The sequence below is a fragment of the Petaurus breviceps genome, unplaced genomic scaffold, assembly GCF_028583685.1.
Source record: "Petaurus breviceps papuanus isolate PSGF00001 unplaced genomic scaffold, PetGlider_PUasm1.0 90752, whole genome shotgun sequence".
Taxonomy (NCBI): Eukaryota; Metazoa; Chordata; class Mammalia; order Diprotodontia; family Petauridae; genus Petaurus; species Petaurus breviceps.
In genome coordinates this window covers 276,928-299,789 of record NW_027187336.1, presented here as the reverse complement: position 1 = coordinate 299,789, position 22,862 = coordinate 276,928, and the positions used below count along the sequence as shown (strand labels likewise).

The 22,862-nt window shown below is 43.0% G+C and overlaps 2 protein-coding genes across 2 annotated transcripts in view; one reads left to right on the top strand and one right to left on the bottom strand.

The window, feature by feature from the left end:
- The first annotated feature begins 8,756 nt into the window (after positions 1–8,756).
- On the top strand, positions 8,757–19,556 carry TMEM37 (transmembrane protein 37). The gene is made up of 2 exons (XM_069067762.1): positions 8,757–8,924; positions 13,173–19,556. Exons 1-2 carry the CDS (start codon positions 8,904–8,906, stop codon positions 13,743–13,745), a joined length of 594 nt encoding a protein of 197 aa, XP_068923863.1. The 5' UTR covers positions 8,757–8,903; the 3' UTR covers positions 13,746–19,556.
- A 1,559-nt stretch (positions 19,557–21,115) lies between these two features.
- The window catches only part of SCTR (secretin receptor), a 91,441-nt gene continuing 89,694 nt past the window's right edge, over positions 21,116–22,862 (bottom strand). Inside the window, exon 13 of the mRNA XM_069067761.1 lies at positions 21,116–22,848. Coding sequence (XP_068923862.1) covers positions 22,675–22,848 — 174 coding nt within the window. The 3' untranslated portion in view covers positions 21,116–22,674. The remainder of the gene's footprint in view (positions 22,849–22,862) is intronic.

Genomic DNA, 22,862 nt, shown 5'->3' with positions numbered 1-22,862 from the left:
AGAGAGAGAGAGAGAGAGAGAGAGAGAGAGAGAGAGAGAGAGAGAGACAGAAAGAGAGAGAGAGAGAGAGAGACAGACAGACAGACAGACAGACAGACAGAGAGACAGAGAGAGAGAGAGAGAGAGAGAGAGAGTATTCACGAAGGATTAGGACTGAGAAAAGGACATTAGACTTGGCATTTGAAATTGTTGGTTATTTTGGAGAGAATAGTTTCAGTTAAATGATGAATTTGGAAATGAGTTCAGAGAGTTTTTAAAAAGTGAGAAAAAAGGAAGTGGAAGACTTGAGTATGTAGACATTTTTTTTTCTCTTTTGGAGGGGGGAAGGCAGGGCAATTGGGGTTAAGTGACTTGCCCAGAGTCACACAGCTAGTAAGTGTTAAAGTCTGAGGCTGGATTTGAACTCAGGCCCTCCTGACTCTAGGGCCAGTGCTCTATTCACTGCACCACCTAGCTGCCCCTATAGACAGTTTTTTCAAGGAGTTTAGTTGAGAAGGGGAAAAGAGGACTAGGATGACAGCTACCAAAAATTATGGGATGGGTTGTAGAGATATGGGGATGTTTGTAGGCAGTTAATGAGTAGGGACTGAAGAAAGGATAGAGGACGGGGATGACTGTGGGGGCAGTCTGCTGGAAAGAAAGGGAGGATATGAGATCAAGGGTATGTAGAGGGGTTGGCCTTGACAAGGTGAAGACCATCTCTTCAGCTGAAACTGGAGTGAAGGATTCAATAGTGGGGGAAGGTGTCTGAAGGAATGAAATGAAGAGCATAGCCAATACAGAACTATTATCTTCCCTGAAAAAAACATTTTATCTTCCAAACTTTCTTGTTTCTGTGAAAGGAACCACAAGTCACCCAGTTTTGTAAAACCTGTGTAATCTTAGATTCTTCACTGTCCCTTCCCAAACATATTCACTCAGTTGCCTAATCTTGCAACTTCTACCTCCACATCTCAAACATGGATCTGATGGGGTACCTGGGGTCTATGTCAATTTGTGAAACCAACTTGTAAAACCAGTCTGTGACTTTGTAACTGCACTTTGTTTTGTAAAGTTGTAACTGAAATTTGTCCTTTCCCATCCTTGAGCTCTGCCCCTTCTCCCTATCCCACACTCCACCTAGGCAACACCCTGTGACGCCTTTGTTCTTACTTAATCTCTTCATTTCTTCTGGGCCTGGCCCACACCCTCCTTTATCCTTGCCTTTTGTCTCCTTTGGCCTGGCCCAAATCTTATCTAAACTATCTATTTACATGCTCCTCTTGGTCAGCTCTGACCTTTGTCTATGCACTGAGGCCCCTCCCATCTGGTCAGCCCTGACAAAGGCAGCCCTACCCTTTAAAGGTAAAAGCATGTACCCCTCTCACTAGCAGGTCCCCTAAAGGACTCTTGCCCGCTTCTCATGGAAGCGTAACAATAAACTTCTACAACTCTCACTCCAGACGATATTGCAGGTTTTCTGGTCTTAGATAAGATCATAATTCCTGCTGAACCTATTGGGATCCCATCCCCCATCAGATCCCTTTTTCTCTATTCACACCAATCCCACCCTAGTCCTGCCTCTCATCACTTCCTGCCTGGCCTAGTGGCTTCTAATTGGTCTCTCTGCTTCAAATCCTTCCCTATTCCACTCCATCCTCCACACAGCAGCCACAATGATTTCAGGCCCCTACTTACTAAACTCCCGGGGTTCTCTGTTGCCTCTAGGGTTAGATATAATGTGGATTATATAGTCATGCCCAGACCTATCTTTCAAGCTCCCCTGTATCACTCTTTGATCTTGACAAGCTTGTCTTTTCTTCACCTTCCCACTCTGTGCCTTTCATTCCCCCGTGCCTAGAATTCATCCACCTCTTCCTCCCTGAATCCTTCTTTCCCTTCAAGAAGCAGCTAGGCAACACCTTTAACCTAAGTCTTTCCTGATTCCTCCCAAATTCTATTGTCCTTGGCTCCCAAACTATCTTATACTTATCCAGGAGATACTAGCTGTTTTCATTAGAATGTAACTCCTAGAGAATAGGGAGTTTCATTCTGACTCAATTCCCCTGTGGCTAGATGAGTGTTTGATATACCAAGTGCTTATGATAGATATTGTGTGCAAAGAATTGTGTTAATTTACTTTCATAGCTAACAAAGAATGAAAAACAAACATATTAAAAAAAGACTCAAGAGGAATAATAGAATTCAGTTTACAGAATTTTGTTTTTTGAATAAAGCTTTGGAGAACATATTGATTCTCTTTTCTATTAGTCCTCTTTAAGGCTTCCTCGAAACCAGAACTGTGGCCACACCCTTTGCTGGGTTATCAGAAGCTAACCCAAACTGGCAGAAATCTGGCTCATTCAGGTCATTTTTGCAACTCACAGCAGAAATGTCACCCTGTGACCCCAGCAGCCAAGGGAAATAATGAGAAAGAAAAGCCTGGGGTTAGGAGAGAGAAAAATGTGTCCAGAAGAGATATAGTAAACAAGTGCCTCTTGGCAATCCCCCAAGCAAGGGAGGTCTGACTCCAAGGCAGGAAGATATAGGGAGAGAAGGCAAGGAAAAAGAAGACCAATGGGGAAATGTAACTGTCAAGAAATTAGGAAAGACGTGGGGGTGGGGGAAGGTGGAGGTAGTTGGAGAAAAGGAAAGTCTGTGATTGGCTCCATGTATTTGGCTCTGGAAGAGACAGGTTACCCGGGACAGCTGCTTCTATTCAAAGGTATAAATAAAGTTAGATAGCCAGGAGGTTAGTAGAACAAGGCACCAATTGACTGAGTTATTCACCCAGACACCAAAGTGGTTGAGGACAGCCCTTACTAGCAATTTGTAAATTCCCATGATATCCCTCCCATACCTCTATTGAGGTACAGGCTTTGGGAACCTCCTGGAATCTTCCCACATAGGGCATTTGCATGAAGCCATAAGCCTTTCATTGTGTCTCTGCCCAAACATTTATTACTAGCCTGGCCCTCCATTATCCAGCTAGCTCCCACCCTTGATCCTCCCAAAATATCTATATCCAAATATGTTACACCCATGAACTGCCCTAGCCCACCATTGTCTGTTGTCTCCAGTAGTCTCCAGCAACTTCCCACCCTTAATCACTCATTACTGCAGTCTGACCTCATTGATTCCTCCTGAAGACCCTCCCCAAACTCCTCCTCTAGACCACCCCTAGATTCATCCCACAACCTTTCTGTATATCAGACCCCATCTTGCCTCCATGAGAGGAGGAAGACCAGAGAATGATTTAGGGCAGATTCACTCTATGTCAGATGATTCTGCCCCACTTGCCCAATGCAAGCCTCACAGATACTGAGGCTCCTTAAGAGTCTACCAAATAGGGGCTGCTAGGTGTCGCAGTGAATAGAGCACAGATCCTCGAGTCAGGAGGACCTGAGGTCCAATCTGGCCTCAGACACTTAACACAATGTGACCTTGGGCAAGTCACAACTCCAATTACTCTACCTTCCCCCTTCCAAAAAGCAAAAAAAAAAAAAGTCTACCCAATATGGTGAATTTTGAATAAACTGCTTTTCTTTGGCTGAGAGAAGACTTGAGTCGAATTCAGTCAGCAAGACCTGGTATTTTCTTCAGGAGTGTTGGTATTTTGGAGTCTTGAGCACCCCTAACCCTATACCTCATCATTTTATGATGACCCTCAACACTTCCAGTATATGGCTTACTACAACTGGATTGGTATGTCAGTCTCCTGGCCTCTGGTGTCTATGTATGTTTTGTGTTCCATTTATTCTGAGCTGCCTGAGCCTATTTCCCCCACAAGACTCTAGTGCATCCCTGGGCAAGGCCATTTCTTATTATAAATCCCTATAGGACTGGGATTGTCATGCTTTATCTACAATTCTCATAGTGCCTAATACAGTCCTCATAGTAGGTGCCCCATAAATACCTGGTGGTATCTTGTCAGGCCTATAATAAATGATGAACTAATTTGAAAATGCCTACCACATAGTAGGTATTTGAGAAATGCTTGTTGAATAAAGGAACCCACTATTCAGATTGCTTAACACTTTTCCTGAGAAAACCATAGCCTACACAAAGTAGACATTATGTTCCCCAGGGCAGCAGCTAATATACGAAGCTTTAAGGTTTACCAGGCCCTTCCCTCACAAGAACCCTGGGAGGTAAGAAGCCAGGAGAGTTATTGTCCAACTCTGTAGGGGGTGGGGAGAGGCCTGAATGAAGTGACTGATTTAGCGACACAGAACTGGTATAAGAGCCAGAATTTAATCCAGATCCACTTCCTCTTTCTACCATACCAATAGGGTGAATTATACCGATGAGAAAAGTTCTCAGTCTTCCTTTCTATTAATGGTTGCATCCTCTCCAACAGCAATACAGGCAGAGAATAGAAATGTTTTTACTTCACCAAGAAGTGAGTGTGGGATGTCAATAAGCCTAGCTGACAATTCCCCCAGAATAATCCAAAGTGGGTGTTGCCATCCTTCCCCCAGGGTACAGTGGGGCCACAGAGAAGCACATTGGCCCAGAAAAGATAGATGAGATAGATATGTAAAAGTCTTTCTGGTTAGACTTGGACCTGTGTATGTGGGGGGGGGGGGGTAAGGGGATGGAGCAGGGGGCCCTAAGTCACCAGAGGCCCTGGGAGTGGAATTTCTTCCTGGCTCCCAAAGAAAGCTAAGGAAGTAGGGACTATAGGATAGAGTGTTTTGTTGTTTTTTCAATAAGAGAGACAATACAGCCACGCATAGGAAAGAGTGGGAGACTTCAAGAGCTGAGTTAGAAATAATCAGCAGCCAAGGGGCAGCAGAGGAAAGAGAAAGGGGTGAAAAAACAAGGTTATTTGGGCAAAGAAGGGAGAGATCTAAGAAGGCCATTGGCTTTACCAGCATCACGGAGCAGAAGATTCAAGCTGAAGCTGCCCTTGTACCCATTATTCAAGGACGGAGGGAGGTTCTAAGAAAAGGTCTGTGCTTTCCCCAATTTCCCCTCCCCACACCTAACAACAAAGTCAACAAGCAAAACACTCCATTTACTTCTCTAACCAGATGGGTAATCTGAATTTTGCTTAAATCATAAAGAGACCAGGGGTTAGCTGGAGATAAACATAAAATGAATAAAGGCAGAGAGACAAGCCTAAATGTTAGGAATTTTCTTAACTGGAGGCTCTTGTGTGTATGTACATGATTGTCATTGTATGCCTAACGTTTTCATTTAATATAAATTCCACAAGGCAGTAGAGAAGTGCACCAGGTGGACCTGAAGGGCTATTATGTTGCCCCACAGGCTAAAGCATGATCTAAGTGCTGTGGTGTGGTACAGTTGATTAAATCTCCTGAGATAAAGCGGGCATGAAGAATGGTGGCATCCCCATCCCATCCCATAGTGGGGGTGAAGGGGAATGGAGAATGGTGGAAGATAGAGATAGAGAACAGACAGACACCACATCCGTGGACACACAGAAGAGTAATAGACACACACACACACAAAGACAGAGAGACAGAGACAGAAAGACAGAGAATTTATTCTTTGTACTATGCTAATTGCTGGAATACAAATACCAGCAAGAAAGACAGTCCCTGCCCTCAAGGAGTTTACATTCTAAGGGAGGAAGATAAACCCTGTTAGGAGGGCAGTTAGGTGGCAGAGCCTATAGACCACTGGGCTTGAAATCGAGAAGACTCATCTTCATAAATTCTAATTATGGCCTAGCTATGTGGTCCTGGGCAAGTCACTTAAACTTTGCTTCTGTTTCCTCATCCATAAAATGGACTGAAGAAGGAAATGGCAAGCTACAATGACAAAGTTTAGGATTGCTGGGATTCCAAAATGTAAGGGTACAGGATCAGTCTGCCTGGAATGAATTAACTCAAACCTATTGCAATACCAATAGAAGGGGGCAGGGTTCCTAGTGAACCTAAGTGCCAACTTAATGGCAGTGAGATTGATGCTTACATACAAAAGGGACAGTGAAAGGATCTGAACTGGGGTGGGTCAGTGATCTGGGCCACTGGAATGCACGGCAAAATTCAGGAATTGGGTTGTTTCTAGAGACATGGTCTTTTCCTAAAAAGTGGTCCAGGTCCCATAACCCCATCAACTCTAGTATCTTTGCCAAGAAAACCCCAGATGGGGTCACAAGGAGTCCAACTACTCAATGACATCCCATTAAGGGAAAAAGAAAGCTGGAAGAGAAAGCTGAGAGGTGGGCTACAGCCATGGTTATGGTAAGGTGAGTCAAGAGCTCACCTATCTTCCCATGGAGCCTCCAAACCTTCTTAGAGTCTTCAGTGGTTCTGTTCACTTCCTCACTTAAACATAATAAAGTCCTTTCTACCTCTGCCATATCTCTGGCAACCTCTAGTCTGCATTCAAACTACAACCACCCTATACAAACCTGTAGTCAGTCTGTCTCTATTCTGTCCCCTAACAATACTTAGCCTGAGGCTAGGTGGCACAGTGAAGAGAGCACTGGCCCTGGTGTCAGGAGGACCTGAGTTCAAATCCGACCTCAGATACTTAATGATGAGGGATGGCTCCCTCTAGGTTCAGCGGGAATTCTGATCTTATTTAACGCTAGAAAACCTGCAATAGCGTCTGGAAAGAATACAAGGTCTCAGGCTTAATTAGAGTGAGAGTTGTAGAATTTTTTTGTTATGCTTCTGGGCAAGAGTCCTTTAGGGGACCTGCAAGTGAGACAGGTACAGGCTTTTGCTTTTAAAGGGTAGGGCTACCATTGTCAGGGCTGACTGGATGGAGAGAAGGGACCTCAGTGCATAGATAAAGGTTAGAGCTGCCTGAGAGGAACTTGTGACTTTAGTGCATAGATAGTTTAGGTGAGATTTGGGCCAGAGGGGAGGAGACATGAAGAGATTAAGTAAGAACAAAGGAGTCACAAGTTGTTGCCCAGGCTGAGTTCCGATAGGGGGAAGGGGCAGAGTTTGAGGCTGGGAAAGGGATTTTACAGATTACAATTTTACAATACAAATTGCAGTTACAATTGTACAAACTGGTTTTACGAATTGATTTTGACCCCAGGTACCCCATCACTTAACACAAAACTAGCCTCGTGACCTTGGGCAAGTCACTTAACCCCAATTGCCCTACCTTTCTCCCGACAAACAAAAAGCAAAAAAAAAAAAAAATACTTAGCCTGAGTAATCATACTGAATGAAGAAGGTCATCATAAAGTGATAAGGGGTGCAGGAGACACCAAAACACCAACATGCTGGGTCCTGCCGAATGAATTCGATGCAAGTCTTCTCTCAGCCAAAGAAAAGCAAAATTTATTAAAAGTTCACCTGTATTGGACACGAGTAAGTCTGTGCTAGAAAAATCTATGGCGCTCTCACATTACATGGAAACAAGATGGGGTCTTATATACAGAAAGGTTGTGGGAGGAATCTAGGGGTGCTCTAGGGAAGGAGTTTGGGGAGGATCTTCAGGAGTCAGTTGAGGTCAGGTAACAGTTGATTTGGGTATAGATATTTTGATAGGCTCAAGGGTAGGAAGTAGATGGACAATGGAGGGCCAAGCTAGTAACAAAGGTTTGGGCAGCCACATGGAAAGGCTTAGTGCCTCATGCAAATGCCCCATCAAATGGGAGGATTCAATCAGAGTTCAAGGGGGTTCCCAGAACCTGTACCTCAGCAGCATCACTCTGATCTTGTCACTTTTAAGTTAAATGCCATGAGGTGAATGTCCATTGCCTATTAAATTCTAGTAGTTCAATCCTAGGGTCCCTACGATGTTTAACCTTATGTTATACCACTTCTCTTTACGTTTCCACTTTGGAACCAGACAGAACTACCCTCTGTCCCTCCTTTTTGTCCTCCACTTTCCTGTCACTTTTTTACCTTTGCTCACAAAATCTTCCATGCTTGAAATGGTCTCCTTCCTCCACCTCCCTATATTTATCTGTTGATATGTCTCCATTTATGCCAGACCCAACTCACTGACCAACACTGACCCCTGCCCCTTAGACAAAGATGAAAATGACCTCTCATCTCAGATTCCTCATAGCACTTTGCCTGGACATCTCATTTGCTCCACCTCCTCCGGTTCTAACATAGTTATTTGTGTCTTTGTATTTTGGAATTAGACCCTGGATCGCAGAGATTGTATTCTATCTTTGTATCCCAGCACCTACCGCACAGCAACTGCTTAAATAGGTTAAATGGGAGTGACCTTTGAAAAAAAAATACTCTCATATCTACTCATTTTATTCCCACTACAAATTCGTAGAGAGAAAAGGTTACTTTTTCCTGTTCTCCACCCACCCCTCCTCCAGCCACACACCCCCTTTCAAGAAAGAGAAATCTGAAGCAGGGAGAAGTTAAATTACTTGCCTATGGTCACTGGTCGAGTTTCTGGTCTTGATAGCTTTTTCTGCTACCCGCATGCCTGTCCTCTAGGAATTTACACTCCAGTTAGGGAGATCAGACCACAAATGAAACCCGAGACCTAATTCAAGGTGACACATTAGCAAGTTCGTGACATGAAACAACAGCAGGGAGAGCCCAGCCTTACTCTCCCCCGAACCTTCTCCCCTGGCTCCCTAGCGGTTCCTGGTCCCCTCGCAACTCCAGCTCCCCCATTCTTATCCTGCGGATGCACTTCCCCCCAAAACCCATCGTCCTTAGTGCGCCCTCCCCCAACATCTCTAGGGGATCTCTGGACCGCACTAGCTGACTCAGCGTAAGGCGAGCAGCCCAGGGTAGCCTGGGGATGGGCGGTGCAACCAGCCTGGGGTTAATAGCTCTGTTTTTAACCACCCTCCCCTCCCCCTTGCCCCGGGGTTCCCGAGTCTTGGCTCCGCCCCTTCTCACCCGACGTGCAGTTGCCACTAGTCAGCCGGCTGCTGGAGGCACTTTGGCCTGTGCTGAGGAGTCGTGGCTGCTTCGTCCATCAGCTGAGTACGCTCTCCCGCTGGCGGCATGACGGCCATCGCGATTCAGGTATACGGGAGGGGACCCCGAGGAGGGAGATGCAGCGAGAAACTTTGGCCCGGGCCATGGATGTCTCCTACTGAGGAGCTGGGGGGTCTCCGTGCCCATCCGAGCACCGGCATGCGTCTTCGGTACGCTCTGGGATCCTGGAGGCTGGGCAGACAGGCGTCCTCTCCTTCCCCACTGCCACTCTGTTGCAGCCGAATTTGGCTTGTCCGGGTCCCCAAGTTGACCTGGAGGTGACTTTCTCCGCTGGATTTAGCGGGAGACAGCCTGGGACTACCCCAACTTGCGGTATCTACGCCCGGGTGTCAGCCTGTGGTTCCCATTCTGAGTTAATTTCTGTTATGGAAATTCTGTCTGGGAGCTGGAGAGGTGCGAAAGAAAGCTCGGAGTTGCAGGTTCGGGAAATGAACACTTATCTCTTATGTTTTCTGCCTGCCCTCCCCCCAGAAATTCCATCGGAACTCTGGCTCCCTCTTCTAGGGGGAGCCCTGGCCATTGAGAGGGTTTTCCCAGAAAAAGGAAGTGTAGACTGGAATGTGTTAGAATAAAGCCAAAGGGAGATCAAGTTGGAAAACCTGCGTCAAATTTCGTACTTATACTCTGAGGATGATTTGACGCTTCCCTACAGTGTGACAACTGTGATAGGATTCCCAGAAAGTTTTTGACAAATGCCTTTATTAAAAAAAAAAAGCAACAACAATCTCTATTGCTGTTTGCTTGCACTCTTCCCAAATCTTTTCACAATTTCTTTATCTTCATTTCAGAATATTATCTAATTGCTGGGGGCTCCTAATACAAAGTTGGGTGTTTCATTTTTATTTTTTTAAATCATGCTTTTCTTAGCCCCTCCCACAATCATATATTTGCTTTTCCCACTTTGGTCAATTGGTTCAGTAAATTAATTTGTAAAGGTACACGAGGCTTGGATCCTGAGGGATCCATTGGTAAAATAAGAATGCATCAGGAATTGCTGGTAAGAGCCCTGAACTTGGAGACAGTAAGCTTCTCTTGTTCTATCCAGATATTCCTATCTCTCCAGTTCCACCTCTCCAAAGTGACAAAGCCAGATGCTACCTTCTCCGATTGATAGAAAAAAAAAACCTGGATTCTAGTTCACTACTTAACTAGCTGAGTGACCTTCAATTTGAACTCCCAGAACCTTACTTTCTTCATTTGTAAAATGAGAACAATTATTACCTGCCCTGCCTATTTCATAATATTTCTATGGAGCAAACAAGATAATGCAAGTGTTTTGAAAATTGTAAAGTATTCGAATCTTTGGGAGATATGAATAATCTACCTGATTTGTAAAATGATTTTCTAGTCTAATAGGCCTGTCAAATCAAAGGATTGGTTTGATTTTTTGTTTGTTTGTGAAGGTGTGAAAACACAAGCTCTAGTGTCTGAAATGGGGATTGGGATAGCTGAGTAGTTCAGGGTTAGGAAAATGGGGAAATGATCATGCTATGTGAGAAGTTTACCTTCTCCCTTGCAGCCTTAATTGCAGTTCCAAAAAATGTGTTTCTCAAAGTTCATGGGACTTGCTTTACCATTATGTTTAGTAAGAGAACATACAGGTTTGCTTTTCTAGCCAACTTCTTTCCTTGCTGTTAACTGGGGGCTCCTAATACAAAGTTGGGTGTTTCATTTTTATTTTTTAAATCATGCTTTTCTTAGCCCCTCCCACAATTATATATATTTGCCTTTCCCACTTTGGTCAATTGGTTCAGTAAATTAATTTGTGAAGGTACATGAGGATTGGATCCTGAGGGATCCATTGGTAAAATAAGAATGTATCAGGAATTGCTGGTAAGAGCCCCGAACTTGGAGACAGTAAGCTGTCTCCAAGGTTTTTCTAACAGGTTTTTTTTTTTCTATCAATAAGAGAAGGTAGCATCTGGCATTGTCACTTTGGAGAGGTGGAACTGGTGAGATGGGAATATCTGGATAGAACAACAAGGAACTAACTGTTACCTCTTTAAAAGAAAATAAGATGTCGGCAAGTTCTAGCAATTCTACCAAGTTACCATTATGAGGGTTGAGAGCTCAGAGAAAGTAAAAGCCATGGATAGGTAGAAGTAATTCCCACTTCCTCATTTTAGGTATTATAGTAGAACCACAAAACATTAGTCATAAGGGACCTTGGGAAAATTTCAAACATCTTCAGAAGGGGGGGGAAGAGAGGGGAAAAATTTAAGGATACTTTTTGTATCAGCTCAGAGGATAAGATAGATCGTTAATCTTTTAATTTCTCTGCTAACTTGAGAATTCAATGATTCTTTAGAAACAAACAAAACACTTCCACCACTGAATGTCTCTTTCTGATATTGGGTAGCCCTGAAGACTAAAGTCCTTTCTCTACCTAGGTCAGGTGGAACAGTGTGTACCTGTTTTGCTGATAGAGCTGTCTTTAAGGGTGAAAGGTTTCTCTGTCCTTGGCTGCAATGGATTTGGGGATTAATCAATCAGTAAACACTTGTTAAGTGCCTACTGTGTGACAGGCACTGTGCTAAGTGCTGGGTATACTAATAGAGGCAAAAGACAGTCCCTATCTTCATGGAATTTACAATCTAATGGAAGAGTCTTAGGGTTTACCGTGTTTCCCTGATAATAAAGACCTATCCCGAAAATAAGCCCTCCCCTTACTGTGTAAGATTCCTCTAAAATAAGCCCTCCCCCGAAAATAAGCCCTATTGAGATTGCTACTGTAGTGAAGGTGATCTCCTGCGCTACCGCTATATTACGGTACCCTCTGTATGCACCGTCCCCCCCCCCAAACGCACGCCGTGCTCCGAGCTGCATCCAGAGCTGCAGCTGTGAGTGCGTCATCCTGTTCTTCCCCAGTGATTTGCTTATTGAATAAAGGTACATTTTTTTGTTCACATTTACCTGTTTATTAAAATTGCTGTCAATGTTCATTAAAATAAGCCCTCCCCTGAAAATAAGCCCTCTGGTGTTTTTCTGTCCAAAAAATTAAGACGACAGTGTCTTATTATCGGGGAAACACAGTAGAGCTGAAAGAGATCTTAGAGATCATCTACTTCATCTCATGTTGGGTGCCTTTTCTTAGGTTGCCCCCCCAAAAAAATGCTTTTAGTTTTTCAAAATTTATTTATTCCCATGAAATAGATAGTACAGATGTCATTATCCCCATTCTACCTATCAAGGAACTTAACACAACTTAAGTGAATTGCCCACGGTTACATATCTGATATAATTGGCAGCTAAGCAGTGACCACTACCTTGTGCTGTTCCTAACCAGATTAGAAGATGTATCAACTCATAGCTACTTCTACATAGCAATTTTCAGTCGTGTGACAGCCCCTCTATGGTTCAGTTTCTCCAGGTGATGCTACCTGCTCTGCCTACTTCACAAAATTAGAATGAATTTAAAGAGCAATTATAGGTGTCCTTGTGCTTCGAGTGCAAAACTAAACTGAGAGTGAATAAGTGGAAAGGGAAGGTAGGAGTGAACCCCATATATTAGGCAGCCTAGTCTCACCATCCATCCCACCAGGTTTACAGTCAACACTATTTTTTCCAGGCAGTCATCCTTACTGCCAGTTCCTTCTTATCAGGTTTTATCAAGAAGCCAACAATGCTGTTTAAAAAAACAAAAAGCCAGAACCTTCTGCTCAGGTCACTTTTGAGGAACCACTTTATAGTTGAATTCAGGCCCAGAAGAAGTAGCCCTGTACAGATCTGAAGTCAAAAGATCCAAGTCCAAACACTGCCTACCTCTTCTTCTGACCACCTGTGTAATTTTGGGCACATCACTTATTCTCTCTAGACCTCAGTTTTTCTCAGCTGTAAAATAAAAAGATTAGGCTAGGTAATCGTTACAATCTTTTCCAATACTGTACTACAAATCCTACTGTCCTATGACTTGTCCAAGGTGACCTAACATGTTAGTAGGCAGTTCTAGAAATAGACTAGAGTCTGATTTTTCCATCCAACTCCCTTTCCATTAGACTTAAATAGATAAGAATGTGTCCCAGAGGGACAAAAAGAATATTTTAGAGAGAAGGGATGGCAGGAGCAAAGATTTGGAACTACAAAAGCACAGGGCAGGTTTGAGAGACAGAGTAGCTTGAGTAGAAGGGACTCTTTATATATGGACTTGTTGATGATAGCAACAACAATACTAGCTAGCATAGTGCTTTAAGATTTGCAGGGCACTTTACCTATGTTTTCTCATGCTCAAGATGGACATTGATGCTAGATTGTAGAATATGGTATGCTGTCTTACAGGCTCAGAAGCTATTGGCTCAGAAGAGGCCAACGAAGTTCTTCTTCGAATCATGCATCCGAACCCTGATCATTCTGTGTGCTGCCATTGCTGTGGTCCTGTCCTCCATCTCTATATGTGATGGCCACTGGCTCCTGGTGAAGGATCAGCTGTTCGGCCTGTGGCACTTCTGTGCCTTCACCAATAATAGTGAGCTGAATTGCTTCACAGACTTGCACCTTGCCCAGGTGAATGGATTGGCAGTGGGTATGGTCCTGGCCCGAAGTATGGGGGCTCTGGCTGTGGTGGTGGCCATCTTTGGCCTGGAGCTCCTGATGGTCTCCCAGGTGTGTGAAGATGCCCACTCTTGGCGGAAATGGGCTATGGGCTCCATCCTCATCCTAATCTCTTTTGGCTTATCTTTTATGGGACTCTTCAGTTTTGTGATCCTCTTCAAGGACCAGGTCACCTTCACAGGTTTCACCTTGATGTTCTGGTGTGAATTCACCTCTTCCTTCCTCTTTTTCCTAAATGGAATCAGTGGCCTTCACATCAATAGTATCAAACACCAGTGGAATGGACTAAAAAAGTTTTAGAAAATGAGAGATCTCAGTCCTTCCTGAGAATGAGCTTCTACTCGATGCCTGAGAGAAACAGACTCTGTAAAGCCACAGATTTCTTTAAAGTCATGTACCATTTCTTTGTGGAGTTTTCGATTATTTAAAAAAACAAAATACCTTGCTCTCATTCATCTGGAGGTCTTAAGAAGAAAAATTGAAGTCAAGGCTCAGATGCCAGTAATTTTGCAGAGGAGAAGTGACATTTAAGTCAAATAGGCTGGGGCTGTGGGAACACTTTAAGGGAGGAATCTTCAAGTGGTCAAATAAGGTGCTGCTGACAGTATTCCAAAGCTTTATTTCTAGGGTAGAAAGATGCCCTTTGAAAGGCCTGTTGGCCATGACCTGTGGGGTATGCAGTCAAGGAAACCTCAGGTGACAGTTCAGTAGCTGAGTACAAAGAAGGGAGAGTCCATCTAGATTCAAGAAGTGGGGAGTCCAAGCAACCAATTCCTTTATCAAATGTATATTTTTTTTAAAGAATTTTAAGGTAGCTTTCTCTGCCTATCCTCAACAGCATTTGAATATTGTTGAATTCTTGCAGGTTTACTAACAGGAAATTCACACTTAACTTTTTCTGTATTAACATAGGGTCCACTGAGTTGCTTAAAAATAATTTAAGCTTAGATTATTCCTGCCTCCTCAGCCCAGCCCTTCAAGGATTCATCTCTGACCTCAAAAAGCTTCCTCCAGGAGTATCTCCTGCGGTTGGTTTTGTCCCATTAAAAGAGGATGACACATGTGAGGAGTTTCTAAGGACTGCTGCTTAATCTGGTTTGACTGCAACTACATCCTATCTTCTCCTAACCCCCTGCTCTATCTCCTCCCTTCTTATCCTCCATCTCCTTTCCTTTCCCTCTCCTTTTTCCTTCCTCATAATTCAGACGTAAAAGCAAGGTTTGTCCTGAAATACCCAGAAAATTGAAGTAAAAGTACTTGGCATAAATTTTCAGTATTCTTACCCACTCTCTCAACCCACCCCCATTTATAAGATAAGACTCCAGTCTTTAAAAAGATAAATACTTGCTCTACAATTACCACTTCTATTCAAACTGAAGCGAACTTCCTAAGGTTAAATAGCCATTTAATTGTCGAAAGGAGAAAGTTTGAGGGAATTTCATTCCTTATACATTTCACAAGATTTTTAAAGAAATTTTGGATTTTTTTTATTGAAGAATTTTTAAATCTTTGTTCATCTGTTCCAATTAGAATAATCATGGGATCTCTATAGGGAAAGTTACCCACCTGACAGTCTTCTGAGATGTGTAACTGATCTGGAGCTCAAGGTGTCTTTAGAATCCCTTGAATGAATTAGGAGTTTAATAAAAACTTTATGAGAGGGGCGGCCAGGTGGCTCAGCGAGTAAGAGCACTGGCTCCAGTGTCGGGATGACCCGAAGATCAAATCCGGGCACAGATACTTAGCACCACACCCAGAAATAACTGGCCATGTAACTTTGAGCAAGTTACTTAACCCTGATTGCTTAAAAAAAAAAAAAAAAAACTTTATGTGATCTGGTTTAATTGCATCCCTGAATTTGGGGGTGGGTCCTTCAATCACTGCATAGCCAGACCCGGTGGGGCCTCTGGCAATGTGAATACCTCTGGGAGAGAAGAGCTGAGGTGTAGGGTTACTTCTCTCTACCTGCTGACCAGGTGATTTTCCTTTTCTGGTCCAAGCTCAACAGTGTTTGTTTCATTGTTGTTTCTGCTCACTGAGTTGACTTTTACTGACTTTTAAAATCAGGGATACATTTGTGTGTGTGTGTGTGTGTGTGTGTGTGTGTGTGTGTGTGTGTTCATGCTTGCTTGCTTAAGCAGGCACCACTAACAGTTTAAATGTGAGTAAATTAATTCAGTGTTTTCCATTCCCAGAATACAGCTTGTTTAAAAGCAAGTCTTAATTAGTACACATACCTTGACCTGCTGGACTTTGCCAATTGCTAGGTGACAGACCTTGGATAATGATTAATATCCATCATTAAGTTTCTCTGTGTGTGTTTCTGAGGAGGAGGGTTTCTTCTTAGGTAGGTGAAGCAGAGATTATGATCTTTGCCAGCTGGAATTTATCTACATTCTTTAGCTTTGCATTATCTCCCTTCTAGGTTCTTTCAGGCCAGTTGGGATGTAAGGTTTCCCTCAGTCCATTATTTCTATTCATATCTGTTGACATTCTTTTCATTTCTGTAACTCTACCCCTTAGGTCTTTCCTCTCCTCCTGTCCATTTGGTCTGTACTGGTTAATCCAAGTCTCTTCCCCTCTGCTCAGACTTTTGCTCAAACATCTCTTTTCTTCCTTTGCAAGCCCCTACCCAGTGACCTGGCTTGACACAGCTGACCAGTGTTCTGCTTACTAGGTTCCCTGGATGTTCCATTCTAGTCACTATCCTTGTTAGTACCACTCTGTGCTTATATTTATTGGAGGTGGTGGCCAGCTGTATGCTGGGCTAAATTCTTTTACCTGCCAAGACAATAATAACTTCATTTTAACATTTATTTGGAAGTCTGGGAATGGTGTCCATGCTCTGGTCTATTTTAGGCACTTTAAATATATTTTTTATGCATTTAAAATGCATTTTGAAGCATAGCATGCCTCTGAACATTAAAAAAAAGAATTTTTCTGTGGGAAGGCTCCAGGGACCAAGGGATAGTAAATGTTTGTCAATAACCTTATAGCATTATGGGAGAGACAAACTGAAATTAGCTACAACCAGATTGTTAAATACCATTCCCCTAATGTCAGACTCTTGCTAGATTGGGACCTTTGAGAAATTGAGTAGGGATTTACCAGGGTTAGGGACCTAGGGGAAGTTTTTCTAAGTGATTTGGGGACTAGTGACATTCTGAATGACAAAGGACAGCATTAGGTAAAGATGCAGCAGAAAACTGGGGGTGGGGGAGGGGAGCACCAGCCCTGGAGTCAGGAGGACCTCAAATCCGGCCTCAGACACCTTAACACAAAAACTAGCCGTGTGACCTTGGGCAAGTCACTTAACCCCAATTGCCCTCCAAAAAGAAAACTGGGGTGAGGTTCTAAGTTCATAAGGACAATTCAGAAAGGTATAAGTTAAAACCAAAATTCTAACTGAGGAATGGTGACTGTGAGGATTGTAGATAGAGGTGGGATGAAATAGAAGGAATAGGATAGGAATAACCAAACTGTCCCCAAATTTCCAGGAACTCTGTTGACATTAACTCAAAAGCCCCTTTCCCTGTGATGAAATCTGTGACTGGCCCCAGGGAAATATAAAAAAACCCAGTCATTTAGGCTAACCTTGGCCTTACTGAGGCCCTGAGACTGAGTGGCCTGGGAGCTCATTGTTTTTGTGGAAATGAACTTCAGGGCCTCAAGGAGACTTTGAAGCTTGCTCTTCTCTGGACACTGGAGAGCCCAGCTGCATCAGCAGAGGGACTTTTATCCCTCTTTATTTAATCTCTCTCCAGCAAGAGGGACTAGACATTATGCTCGGACATTTTCTATCTATATTCTAAATGCAAGACATACTTATTTGTACTCAGACATTTTCTATCTATATCCTAATTGCAAAAGGCAAATGTGTGCACCTTTTACAATGTTAAGCCTCAATGGGTTTCTTTGTGGAGTGATTCTTTAAATGAAGAGTCAGCCTTCAAGGACTAAGAAATGTTCAATAAAGTAATTCAGATCATACATGTTCTAAGTGTTTATCTGCCAATAAGTCCACCTCGATTTGAAGAAGGGACTGAGGGCTATTGGCATGAACTAATTCCCTTCTTTTCCTTCCCACATAATGGTAGCAATAGTCAGAGGAAACATCTAAAATCTCAGCAGGGAACTCTACTTGTCTTAAACCAAAATAGGATGAAGCTCACCTTATATTCATTATCGTACTTTTATTTTTTTTTTTTTTAGTAAAATTCCTTCTGATCCTCACAACCCCTCTGGGAGAGAGAGAAAGAAGATACTTACCCAATTTGACCAATGAAATTGAAACCCAGATTATTGAAGCAATTTGTCCAAAGTCACACAGCAAATTAGTGTTGACTAAAATTAGAATCCAGGCCCCCACTTGCCAGTCAGATTAGTGCCCTTTCCAAAGTCCTTTCCCAAAGTGTGCACTTATCCTTCTATGCTTCTCCCCACCTCCTTTCAATCCCTAACCTTGAACTTGAGAGACATCTCATGAAGAGACCAGGAGAGCTGAGCTCTCAGTAGAGAACTGATAAAATATTAGCAGTATGATTTAGGTTGTGAAACTTCTAACAATTCACACATACTGTAGCAAAGAGTACTGGATTGACTCAAAGGGACCTATGTTCAAATTCTGTTTCTACTTATGTCATTGAGCCTTGTAGGGAGATGAACTTTTCCCTTCTGATTCTAAAAACCTTGTTGAGTAGGGCTTTGACAGGGTGACAGGAAGATTAGCTGAGAGTTCTTGTTTCATTTTTATGGGCTACAGTGCAATCAGAATATAGTCTCTAAGATGGAAGGAGGGATAGAGCTCCTGGGCTAATAAGAGATGTCTATGGAGACAATGTGACCAGGAATGCTTTGGTCAAGGCCGACAAGATGAAGAATGAGGACTTGGTTGAAGACATCTCTCTCTAAAACACTAACACATAAACACTGGCATGAGATTTGGGACTTTAATGCTATTTCCTTGATGTAAAGAGTAACCATACCCCTTGGTACTTGTTGGGTCATTTATACCACATTGAAGAAAACTGAGCCATGACTCATGTGAGTCAGAGCTGTATGCTTGGATGTGGACTCTAAAAGGCAATAGAAATGTATCTGGAAAAATGGACTGGGACCATAGCTGAGAGACACAGAAAGAGGAGCAACACAAAGTGAACTTGGGTCCCTCAGGTACACACATGTAGGAACCCCTGTCCTTGCCAAGACTGAAGCTGGTCCATGTAAAGCTACAGCTTCAATGTGGGACAAGTGGTTATATCTCTGGGAAGTCATATCCAGTCATCATCCCAGACTATGGGATGCAAGTCTGGAGGAAGAAGGCGATTGACTTGAACATTAAGCATTTTTCATGTGTATGTGTGTATGTGTGTAATATTGGCCTTTTTCCTTTATTTTGAAATTTTTAGTTTTGCTTATTGAGTTGTGTTATCTTGCAATTTCTAATCACGCCTATAAGAACATTCTACAATTGTGTTTTAGGAAGGTATGTAATCTCTAAGGCCTTCCAATTATGAGAGTTCTGGACCTTTGGGAACATATTGATTTTGAGAACTCAGATGTAGATTAGGGAGATGGGGAACCCACTTATCCAGGCAGTTCCCCCAGATCCTCTGGGAACCTCATATTCAAATGGTAGCTGTAAAGGAATGGAAACCAAATGGCCCCCAGAGATGGCAGCAGAGAGAGGCATCCAGAGAGTAACAAGTTCCTAAATCAATATTCCTGGAGAGAAGATAGAGTCCCTGATCCAAAAAGGATCCAAAGCCAAGAAGCAACAAGGGACTACTTGTCTTAAACCAAAATAGGATGAAGCTCACCTTATATTCATTATCGTACTTTTATTTTTTTTTTTTTAGTAAAATTCTTTCTGATCCTCACAACCCCTCTGGGAGAGAGAGAAAGAAGATATTTTCCCAATTTGACCAATGAAATTGAAACCCAGATTATTGAAGCAATTTGTCCAAAGTCACACAGCAAATTAGTGTTGGCTAAAATTAGAATCCAGGCCCCCACTTGCCAGTCAGATTAGTGCCCTTTCCAAACATGGAGGAGCAAACCTATTCCTGGCCCTCATATCTGTGTTGGGTGAAATAAAAGTTTGCCCTGTAATTGATGCTTCATTAGCCTGAATACTTGTGTTTGTCCTTTGTTTTTGAAGGGGACCGTCGAATCAGGGAAATGATGACATGACTTGCAATTAACTTTGATTTGAGCAAGGGAGGACTCTGCAAGTTCACCTGCCTCACTTTCTCCTCCAGAGCCATCTGGGTCCAGTGGCCAGATATTAATCAGGATGGCTGGAGATGACTCAGGATGCAATGGGAGACCCTGGCCCTTTTAGGCTAAGGCCTTTTCAGGTGCTCACTTAGAGTGAGGTACCACCCATTCAGTGAATAGACCTCTTGAAGAAGTGAGTCAAGGGATTGCCCCTTAAATTAGAAAAAAGAAAAAAATATCTAGCTGGGAGGGGAAGACCCTCAGGCTTGCAGTTTCAAAGAGGAACAGTTACCATTGATGTTCACTCTAAGCCAGGAGGATACAAAATACAGCTATTAAGTGAAGCTTGGGCAGGGACCTGTTGTGGTCCAATCTGTGAGCTTCTGAGTGAACTGGTTTTAAGGTTTTGTGAAGAAAGAAAGAAAAGGAAGGAAGAGAGAAAGAAGAATCTAGCCAGTAAACCCCAAGTTAAGTGGGCAGCTTCTGGCCATCAAATTTTACCTTCTTTTGGAGAGGAGAAGGAGGAGCTTAGTTATCCAACTAGCTGGGTCCCCATTCTGCTTGGTCCACTCACAGGTTGTGTTTGTCCTTCATTTCCGAGAGGACCATGGCATCAGGGAAATGATGACATGACTTGGAGTTGACTTTGATTTGAGTGCACTTCTACCTTTTTTCATAAAGACAAAGACATGGGCTATATATATCCTAATGTTCTGCGGAGACCCTAGGTAGAGCGGCAACAATGAACCAAATTCTGACATTCTCAGGGAAAACTGGATGAGGGCATGAGCCAAAGAATGATTTGTGAGAAGCATCCTTCCCTCCACCCCCTCAACACTTGAGTCCTGCAAACTGCTAGACCAGAACTTAGCTTTTGGGCAATGGGTTGCATCCATTTACATTCATATTGTGTGTTTTAGAGAAATAATAAGCCCTTCTTGCTCCCAAATCTCTCACCAGTCTTGGAACCATTTTACTTTTATAACCAGCCTAAAATCCTCCTCCCCATTAAAACCACTTCTCTAAGCTTAGACAAGAAAGGTAGCCCTGTTGTCTCCCTTCTATGAAAATGAATATATTTTTATATTTATGAAATAATAAATACGGTGAAATACCTCTTTATAATAACTAATAATTTCTGAATCATTAAATCCAATGGCCTATTTCCAGTCCTTGTTCTAGGTAGTATTTGACCCATTGTCTACATCATTCTGCTGTACACTCCCTTGGCCTCACAAAAATCACACACATAAATCTGGGGGTAAATGGAGGACAGGGTAATCCCCTCTCACATTCTTCCTTAAGCACATGGCAGAGAAAGGGAGGTAGGATAAGATTTGGATCATAGGATATAGAGCTGGAAAGAATCTTAGAAACAATTCCGGTCCAATTTCCACATTTTGTATATGAGGAAACCGAGTACCGAGAAGTTAAGTGATCTCCCCAAGTGGCAGAACAAGGATTTGAACCTATGTCCTTTGAATCAAAGTCCAGTTCTCTTTCCACTTCAGTACCTGTCTTTTATTAGATGACTATATTAGTTGTCACCTTGAACAGACCAGGGAGAGTGAGGTACAGAATACAAAACATGTAAATTACAATGGTAGGGATGGAGTGACCATGATAACAGTAGGTGACTTGAGAGGGTAGCAGGGGACACTGAAAAAGGTATATGAGAGGGGAGGCTAGGTGGCGCAGTGAATGGAACACCAGCCCTGGAGTCAGGAGGACCTGAGTTCAAATGTGACTTCAGACACAACACAACACTAGGCATGAGACTTTGGGCAACTCACTTAACCCTAATTACCCTGTCCTCCCTTCTCCAAAAAGAAGAAAAAAAAGGTATATGAGAGATGAGGAGACAGGAGAGGACTAGAGACCAAATTCATCTCTTTTCACTATTTTGCAAGGGCTAAGAATGGATAAGGAGAAGAATCACATGATTCAAAAGGCTTTTCTAACACTTCTGCTATGTGTATAGAGGCGGAGAAAGATGATGAGGTCTGTAAAAGTGAACTGGCCTTTCCATCGTGTTCCAGTTCTTAAGAGAGTAAGAAGAAACCTGGTATTCCCAGTTCCTTCAAGTACCCTCAAAATGTCTTAAAGAATCAATCACTACCACTGTCAAGATGCATTAACACATCTTTTTCTTCTCTCCTTCAGTTGTGGAGCATTAAATAGAACCCTCATTGTAATAGGCTGCTGGTTTTCAGCAGCTTCCCCTTTCCAAATGTCGAAATATTCCAACTGGGACCTAGAGATGGCATCCCAACTATTCCCACTGAATTTATACTCCCCTTGCCTCTAGACTAAATCACAGAATCCAGAGTCTCAGAGGTCATTCAGTCCAACTTGATCCTAAATGCATGAATTTCCACTACTATAATCTCTGACTAGTGGTTCATTCTGTTATTGGACAGCTATCGCCACAAAGTCCTTACACTGAGCCAAAATGTGTGTATCTGTAACTTCCACCAGCTGGTTTTAGTTCTGTCCATGGAACCACACACGTCATTCAGATATACTCTCTCTTCCATGGGACAGCCCTTCAAATATTCAAAAACAGTTATTTTACTGAAAATACCCAGATCCTTCCATCATTCTTCCTATGACATGTCTTCAAATCTCTCCTCCACCCCAACCATCTTCCTCTGCACCTGCTCAACACAATTCTAATTTCTTTGTTTTGGGGATTCCTCTTCTTCTATCTCAGAGAGACCTGACCAAGAACTGAGGGAAAGAGGTTATCAAGTGAGATCAGGAACTGGCACTCTAAAGAAAGGAAAAAGCAAAAGGAAGTATACCCAGGCTGGGAACATGGAAATTGTTACTGTCACTATGGAAGGCATTCTGCCTTATTGATGGATCCCTAGAGAGTGATGACCTCTCAGAGAAATCTATCTCTACTGATGTTTACTGACCCTTTACACCTTTCTAGAGCAGTCCAGTGCTTGTCGGTGTTCCCAATCCCCCCATCAATGCCTCCTCCATCCTCCTAACCCCCAATCCCTCAGATGACACTGGCTTTACAGGCAGTTCCTCTGCCCTGTTCCAATGAGCTGGTTTTAGTCATGTGGGTGAGACCACTGGCTCCACTGCTGAAGGAGGAACTCAGAGATGGACACGTCCAGAACCAATTATTCAAGTGCCGCTGCCGCCACTTTCTCTGGATCTCCAATTGTACCTGTCCCCAGAGAC

What these genes read in the sequence shown, in the direction of transcription:
- TMEM37 (XM_069067762.1), top strand. Translation starts at nt 8,904, where the DNA reads ATGACGGCCATCGCGATTCAG. An exon ending in TGACGGCCATCGCGATTCAG is followed by an intron (nt 8,925 to 13,172) that starts GTATACGGGAGG and finishes GCTGTCTTACAG; the next exon opens with GCTCAGAAGCTATTGGCTCA.